Consider the following 8,985-nt stretch of genomic DNA (forward strand, 5'->3'; position numbering starts at 1 on the left):
CTCCTTCATCTCCCTCATCTTCCCCCTCTTGCTCCCCTTCTCCCTCACCTTCCTCCCCTTCCCCCTCTCCTTCCTCTTCTCCCTCTTCCTCCCCTTCCCCCTCTGCTTCCTCTCCTTCTTCCTTTTCTTCTTCCCCTTCTCCCCTTTCTCCTTCCTCCCCTTCCTCTTCCTCCTCTTCTCCCTCTCCTTCCTCCCCTTCCTCTTCTCCCTCCTCCTCCCCTTCCCACTCTCCTTCATCTCCTTTCCCTTCTTTCTCACCTTCTCCTTCCTCCCCTTCCCCCTCTTCCTCCCTTTCCCCCTCTTCCTCCCCTTCTTCCTCCCCTGCCCCCTCTTTCTCCCTCTGTCCTTCTTCCTCCGCTTCCTCTTCTTCCTCCTCCTCCTCCTCCTCTTCCCCCCCTTTCTCAGACCCTTCTTCCTCCCTTTCCTCTTCCCCCTCTTCCTCCCCTTCCCCCTCTCCTTCCTCCCCCTCTTCTTCCCCCTCTCCTTCATCCCCTTTCCCTTTCTCCCCTTCTCCCTCTTCCTCCCCTTTTTCCTCTTCCTCCTCTTCCTCTTCTTCCTCTCCTTTCCCCTCCTCCTCCCCTTCCCCCTCTTTCTCCTTTTGTCCCTCTTCTTCCTCCCCTTCCTCTTCTTCCTCCTCTTCCCCATCCTCCTCCCCTTCTCCCTCTCCTTCCTCCCCTTCCTCTTCTCCCTCTTCCTCCCCTTCTGTCTCTCCTTCCTTTTCTTCTTCCCCTTCTCCCCTTTCTCCTTCCTCCCCTTCCTCTTTTTCCTCCCCTTCTCCTTCTTCTTCATCTATTTCTCCCTCTCTCCACTCTCCTTCCTCTTTATTCTCTCTTTCCTCCACTTCTTCCTCTCTTTCCTCTGTTTCTTCATCTCCCTCATCACCCCTTTCTTCCTCTGCCCTAATTTCTTCCTCTTCTTCATTCTCCCCTTCCTCTTCCCCCTTTCCTTCCTCTTCCTCACCTTCTGCTCCTTCTCCTTCCTCTTCCCCTCCTTCCCTTTCTCCTTCTTTCATCTCTCCTTCTTTTTCTCTATTTCTTTCCTTCTCTATATCACCTTTAGCCTCTCTCCCCACTTCCTTCTTTCCCCTCCCTGTCTCTTCTTCCTCTTCCTCTTCTTCACTTGCTCTTTCTGCCCCTTCTCTTTCTTTTCCTCCTCCCTTTTTCTCCTCCCCTTGTTCCTCCTCTTCTTCACCCTCTCCTGGCTCCTCTACGTCTCTTTCTTCTATCCCTTGGTTTCTTCCTTCCTGGTACCCTCTACCTCTCTCCAATTTCTCCTGCTCTTCATCATCTTCTTTTTCCCATTTGTCTTCCTCATCTAGATCCTTCTCTTCCTTAGACAATCTGTTCTCTATTTCTGCTGCTGCCTTGTCTTTATGCCCCTCATCCCTGTGCCACTGTTCTACTCCTGATCTACCCTCTTCACAGATTTGGTCGCCTCCATCTTCAGTCCAGTCCTTTGCCTCTCCCCCTAACTCTCTTTTGCCTTCACTCACCTCTGTTCTGTCTGTATAGTCATCTGACAGGGTTTCTGTTTCCTCTTTTCTTCCTCCTTGAACCTCCACAATTTTCTTATGTGCCTCTACCACTTGCTCCTTGACTATGATTTCTTCTAAATTCTCTGCTTCTTCCTCTTCCTCTGGTATCACTGGCAAGTCGTTATACTTAAAATTATATTGGGCCATGAAATTTGATGATCTGAATTTAGAATCAAGTTCTTGTTTGTTCAATTGTCTTTGGAGCCACAAATTAAGGTCAGTTTCAACTTCATCATCATCTTCACTACCAAATTCTATTGACCTGGGCTGCAGGAAACTGTCAACTTTCCTCCGCTGAATGTGGCTTTCATATTTCACATAACTCTCTGGCTCTTCTATGCATTTTCTTTCACTGTCAAAGATCATATCTTGCTTTCTACTTTTCCTTTCCTTAACAAAACCCTCAAGTTCTTCCTTCTCAGTATTCATGTCGTTATCTGATAAATCATCATATAATATATCAGATTTCACACATTTTAGATTCTCTTCCCCTTCTCTTATATCATTCAGACCTGCCACTTCCACCAGCTCTGTTTTCTTCTCAGACATTATTTCTTGTCCATCATTTTCCTTTTCTATTTCTTTAGCATCAAGTTGATCAACACTGCTTTTATTTTCATGACTAAATACCTCTTTTTGCATACAGCTTTCATTGGTGTGGATCTGAAGCCCCCCCTGGTCTGAGCCATTATCTACTTCCTCATCTGAAAAGGATGGGGAAGGACTTCCTTCTGCTTCTGAAGTCTCAGATTCTTGCATCATGAGGATCCCTTTCACTACCTGTTTATGTGCTTTCCCTTCTTTCATTTCTGATAACTCTTCATTTTCACATTCATTGCTATCATCACTTTCAGTACAAGATGTTCGCTGCATCAATTTCTCAACTGTGTCTTGTTTCTGTAAATGTTTTGAAGTAATTGTCATATAACTGTCCATACACAAAAGTAACATTATCTATAAAGTATTTCTGCCAAGATTTTACATTTTTATAAGTTTTACTAAGAAAACAAAAATATCTACTTTTACTAATCATTTTGTTGAGGTCTACTTTTCTTTAGGAATAATTTATGTCACTCTCTAGGTCTATGGAATATCTAATTTTGTTTCAATAATATGTATGTGTTTAACTTTCAATTATTAATACCTGCATTAATTTCTCCATTAATCACAATACAATTAACATTTATCTCTGCCCCTTAATCTGAATTAATACAGATATGATTCATTTCCAGACTGTTTTATTAAGATTACTTTTTAAAATTTACATTGTTCTTGCAGCTCAGCATGTTTTATACTATCAGTATCCTTCTTTCATTTATAATTTTGGTTTCCTGAACCCATGAAATTCACAGAAAAAAATAAAAATTAAACAAATAGCTGATTCCTACAGAACAACTAAAATGTAAAGTATAAACACTTCAAATTATATAATAAGTAATAAAGGATGCATTTTTTCTCAGCAAAATCTTTATATGGATTTTCACATTTTTTACTCTCTTGCTTTTATCTATTATGATATATTCAATATAACAACTTGACATGAAAAAATCACTAACGAAAAATGTTCAGAGTAAAATATAAGATTTGTATAAAACTGAATGCAAACATTAAGATCTAAATTTAGGTCTCTGGGTGGTAAAACCTTACTAAGTATAATTTATAAAATGTGATGAAAAAGGCCTACAAAGAGGTTTATCTTTTCCCCCAAGAAATTATTAAAACAGGACAAATTACCAAATAAGCTAACATATATTGATAGTATGGTAATAGTATTGTATAACAAACACCTTTAGCTCAGTTAAACAAGTCCTAGTAATGCCTAAAAAGACTATGGGGAACACACACACACAACACACACCCCATTGTGTCTCTGGTGGGAAAAGTTGAAAATGTAAATAATCAAAAAGTATAACACATATTGTGAAACAGGAAAAACTGGTTCAAAACAATGGGAACAGGAAAGGAAGGTATAATTTAAAAATGAGGGGAAAAAAGATAAAATGGAAATAAAGTTTTATAAATTAGGAAGGGAAAAAAGGTTGAAGGTATTGGATAGAAAGGGAGGAAACGGGGAACTAAGATATATCATGAACAGGTAAAAGTTCTCTATGATGAGTGTGACCACTATGTATATCTAAATTGTATCAATAAACAACAAAAATAATATATATGCATACATAAAAGTGCTTTACTGTTCTATTTTTTGTTCTTTAGTCTTTTAACTTGAAAGTTCTTTCCAAAGAAATATAGTTCAAAGCTCAACTTTCAGAATTCATTTCTAAATGTATCCACCTTCCCTTAGTATAACCCAGAGTATCAGGAAAAAAGAAAAGTCACAAGAAATTTAGCAAGATTCTCTTAATTTTTATTGGTTTTGGTTTTCAGGACTTATAGAATAACAGCATATGTGCTAGCAATATAATTAAATGGTTTTTTTATAGCCTTTCACCCTCAATTTACATTTTCCTGCTTTATTTTCCTAATCCCCAAACACCTCATCATCTCTCTCCACTGGCCCTGAAGGCCAAGAAAAGAAAGAATTTCAGGGCAGGTCTTTATTTCTCCAGGATTATGAAAATCAGGTTATTCCTTCTTGCTATTTGTTATTAATTAAAACTCTCTCATTCATGAGCGATCTTTAATTTTCAAATTTACTTTAATCTTGTTTCTACGCTATTCAATCCTTCATAAAACCAAATCCAAAAATTGGAAACATGATTACCAAATTTTTTCACTAAAACCACAACATTTTAAACTAGAAAAGATGTTAATATCATCCAGGAAAATCAATCTTCTATCAAAGTCATATTCTACCAAGGTCAGCAAGCTAATCCTATAAATAGTAGCCTCTTCATATAAATAAAAACTGCAATTGTAATCTATTGCTTAAAAATAAAAACACTGCAACTACCCCAACAATGCAATTCTATCAATTTTATTGTAGCAGAGAAAATACATACCAACAGAACAAGACAAAAGGAGGTCATTTACATTGTACTCCTCTATTTTCTTAATACTAAAGTAAATGCTTACCTTTCTTATGTTCTTCCCAGAAATATTTCTAAGAAAAATAAACTGTTCTTATTCATTATAATAAAAACAACTCTCCGTATTATACCTTTTGTTTTTGAACTGGTGAAAATTGTAATGACTTGTCATTGGTGTTCAGGCTCATCATATGTGTCTGAAATAAATAAAAAACAAGTTATAAAATAGACTATATGTATAATTACATATACATATATTTCATATAAATAAAGTGAATGCATAATTTTTCAGATAGTAACATCTCTCAGCTGCCATCCTGATGTAACAGAAACAATTTTATTATATAAGTTATACCTAAAGTTGGTTATTAACAAAATAAAACAGAAAGCAGAAGCTTCTTAAAGAATATAGATAGCAAACATAAACATGATGAACTAAAATTCAAATCAAATTAATATCTAGATAGATAGAAAGTTATCACCATATTTAGAACATCAGTAGTTTCTCCCAGGCTTTCTGAGTCTGCTGCTGAAAACTGTTCTGTCCCTCTGTCTTCTGTCACCTTATCTTGACAAACATCTGAATGATTAAAAGGAAAAAAATCCATATTTCAACAGGAAGGTAAAAAGGAATGTACAAAAAATTAGAAATTATTTGTAGTACAGACCATGACTGCAATTTTACCAAAGGTCATTTAATCAAGGTAGGAGTTAAGCAAAAGTCAGTCACAGGAATAATATGACTTTAAAACACTCTACAAGTTTCAAAACTTAGCACTGAAATAACAACTGTTTCATTCATAGGGACAGGCAAACACTTCCTTTGGGATAAATACTACCCAGATATAGAGCACTGGAGGTCAGCCTGCCCAACAGTCTTACCTTAAGAAACACCCCTTTTGCATTGTACTAGGTTGGTATCTATATGTACAGTGAACTTAAGAATGTAAACATATTGTGCTATCTTTGTAGCAGTTGTCTTGGTTACACTCGTGTAATCTCTCTCTTTCTCTCTTCTATCTCTGTCTCTGTCTTTCTGTCTCTCTCACTTTTCTCATCCTTTCCTCTAGGGTGAACAATTGTGAACAGAGAATCCTACATGGTGAGGGCATAAAGCCTACTATCAATGACCATGTGCCAGTTAAGTTTTCAGATAAACTGTAGCCCTATCTGGGAGCATAACTGCAATTCTATGAAAGACCCTGAGCCAGAACAACCCAGCTAAGCTGTTTAGGACCCATCACCAAAAAATCCAAGTTACAAATTATAAAGCAGATAATTAAAAGTTATAAGCTCTATTTAACATTATATTTTCCCCAATTTCTCACTATATTCTTTTATATCACCTGTCCTTTTATTTAAGGGGAGCTCCTTAATTAAGTCTTTGCTTAAAATGGTAGACTACCATGACCTTTCTCTTTTAAACTGATTCAATTGTATGAACAAGCAGTCACTGTCTTAGTTACTTTTCTCTCATGCTGAGACAAAATACCTGACATGCAAAGTTAAGTAAGGAAAGGTTTATGTGGCCCACCCGCAGTTTGTGGAGGTTTCAATCTGAAATCACCTGGCTCCAAGGCAGGGTGGTGGGGTAGAGAAGCAATAGTTGATGGGGGTGAAAGACAGAAAAAGCAACAAGACCAAAAAGGATTGGAGCAAGCCTCTTTTCCGACCCTTATACTTTACAAAGGTTACCCACCCTAGAGCAGCTGTAGCATTCACACCCCCACTAGACAATGAACCAATTACAAACTCTAGATTCAGCTGCCTCTGAAAAGCCTGCACCCATGATAGCGTGAGGCTTTGTGGGGACATGCAGACACAAAAAATAACAGGCATTTAGTGCTTATTCCATGTGAGGTAGTAATAATATGCAGAGGCAACAAATGTTAATTATTTTGATTTTATTATTTATAGTGTACAACAGCTGATATATGCAATGTTGTAACTGCTACATGTTATTGAATTTACAGGCAATGCAAAACACATGACATGGGGGAAAAATCAAATGCAAATATTTGGAATCAGGAAAGTTTTCACTACAGAGGCACACAGAGTAGCATTCTAACAGATAGGGAAAAACGGAAGTGAAACAGGAAAAAAAATGAAGCCCATTCATAATAAACAAAGGAGCAGGGAAAAACAGGACACATGGGGAAGTAGCTTGTATTGAAGGCTTTCTGTGTGATAGTAACACAGTCCTTTATACATGCTAGGTTAACAAGAAAAGTCAGTGTTATATTTCATTTTACAAATTCAGGAAAATAAACTTCAATGACCTTTCTGGAACCCAATGTCAATCTCAGATCTGTCTAACTTTGCAGTCCATATTGTTTTCAATAAGTCAGAGTCTAATTTGCTTAGTTTGATTAAAATCAGCACATTTTTTTCTCTAAAAGGCCACACAGTAAATATGTTAGGCTTTGTGAACCATATAGTCTTGTCTTAACTTAATGTCTAATAACGCAGCATGAAGTAGGTTTAGGCAACATATGAAAGAATGGTTATTGCTTGGTTCCAACAAAAATTTATGTACAAAACAACATGGATGGCTAGATTTGGCCCACTGTCTACAGTTTAGAGATTCCTGATTGAAATAAGTATTATAGGACAAAGGTTATTGAGAGATGAAACCAAAAAATTAGGTGAGAATGTTATGAGGAAATTCTCACTTATTTTCAGAAACATCAGCTATTCTCTGAAGACAGTGAAGTAGATAAGAAATGAACTGAATCTAAGGAATAGTAACATGAAAAGTGTTACACAGACAGAATATAGAGGGCAGAGAATATAAGGTTTAGAAAACCCAGTGTAATACACTTAAGCTGACTGCTTTGTCTCAGTTGACATACACAATCACCTACATTTGTATCCAGATTCTAATTTTCCTGTTAAAACAAAGGGCATCTTCCCTACTAGCAAAGATTGCTCTGTATGCCAGCCTCTTTAGTGTTCTGAGAGCACTCCACCTTGTCTCCTGTCCTACAAAGTTATCTTGGACATTTCCACTGGTATAGAAGCATGCTACAATATTTCTCACCATTGACCCCACAATTTCTAGTTTCTAGCCCAGATGTTGGGTTACCTCATGAGCAAACCTAAAAAATAATAATCTAGATACCTTATCTTTTCACTTTCTCATTCCCTATTCACGCCTCAACTCTTACCTCTATGGCTTCTTTTCAGATCTTCCCCTGGAAACACTCTTGTTCAGGTCACTGGAAATCTCTGATACCAAATGCACAGAGTGCTTCTTTGAGCTCTTTTTCTTGATCTCTGTGCAGTACTGTGTATTCATAACACTAATCTCTAATTCCCTTCTCTTCCATTATCCACTGGTAAGACTGGGAAAGGTTTCTTTGTTAGTTCTTCCTCTTCTACCCTCTAAATGGTAGATGTATTTACAACTACAATATTAGATTCTTCTTTTTTGACTCTACTAAAGAGTTAAAGAACAAATGATTTCAGCAACTGTCATGGATTTTAAATACTGTACCATTTCTGTGTTATTTTCAAACATATATCTCTAGTCCAGAGCTCTTTTCCAAACTTTAGCCTTGCATTCTCAGCTTCTTGATTAATATTTCAATTTGTGTACCTCACAAATAATTCTTAATTTTTTCCTCAAGCTTGTCAACCAACCACTTTCTTATATATTATCCATGATTCCTCCGTTTATTTCTCACACATGTGTACTCTATTAGTAAATTTACCAAGTTTCGTTAGATGTACATCTGAAATATATTTCAAATTTTCCCCTTTTCTCCATCTCCACTGCACTTTGGTGACTAGTTGGGCTAGTACACTACACCATCACCCCTTGCAAAAAGATGAAAAATTTCTACTTTTCTTAAAACATAAATTGGACTAGAATACATCAGTCCATTTAAACATATTCATGACACAATCACAATTCATATTTTCACTGTTGGACAGCTTGAGCCACTGGTGATACATGCATGGTTGTCCTATGCATGGCTGTACCACTTCTACCAGCAGTTGTACAAGCTGTTTGATAGGACAGTCATGCATGTACCATTAGTAGTTTGAGCAGGTGGGAATGTGTTAAAATCCTTTAATTCTTTCCTACTATACTTAAGAAAAACATTCAAATCAAATAGGCCTCTCCTGATTAATAAAGTGAGGAATAATTTTTCACCATGTCTTGCTCTACTATCATCGTGTCTTACTGGTTCTATCACTTCCTAACCCAACTAGTCATCTTTCTTTGCATTTCCTCCAAATCTCTGCCTGAAATCCATACACTGTCTCTGTGTAGTGCTTTCTTTTTATGTTTTAGCAAAAGTGTCACCTTCTGAGCAAGACCTAACCTACTCCATTTTCTTATTTCTCCATTTTCATTAGCAGACTAAAGTCACAATATATGTTGGCTAAAACATACAAATTACTTGTTCTTTTTTTTATTTATTTGAGAGAGAGAGAGAGAGAGAGAGAGAGAGAGAG

General features: G+C 37.0%; 1 protein-coding gene across 4 annotated transcripts in view; it reads right to left on the reverse strand.

The window, feature by feature from the left end:
- The window catches only part of Rpgr (retinitis pigmentosa GTPase regulator), a 77,717-nt gene that overhangs the window by 17,437 nt on the left and 51,295 nt on the right, over nucleotides 1-8,985 (reverse strand). For 2 of the 4 annotated variants that reach the window (XM_023706158.1, XM_023706159.1), the window contains exons 12-14: nucleotides 5,004-5,101; nucleotides 4,653-4,718; nucleotides 1,493-2,431 (exon numbers count right to left, since the gene is read on the reverse strand). In XM_023706158.1, the coding sequence (XP_023561926.1) occupies nucleotides 1,493-2,431; nucleotides 4,653-4,718; nucleotides 5,004-5,101 (1,103 nt within the window). The remainder of the gene's footprint in view (nucleotides 1-1,492; nucleotides 2,432-4,652; nucleotides 4,719-5,003; nucleotides 5,102-8,985) is intronic. The other 2 variants (XM_023706160.1, XM_023706161.1) reach the window with 2 other exon arrangements.

Source organism: Octodon degus, unplaced genomic scaffold (genome assembly GCF_000260255.1).
Source record: "Octodon degus isolate 3935 unplaced genomic scaffold, OctDeg1.0 scaffold00243, whole genome shotgun sequence".
Taxonomy (NCBI): Eukaryota; Metazoa; Chordata; class Mammalia; order Rodentia; family Octodontidae; genus Octodon; species Octodon degus.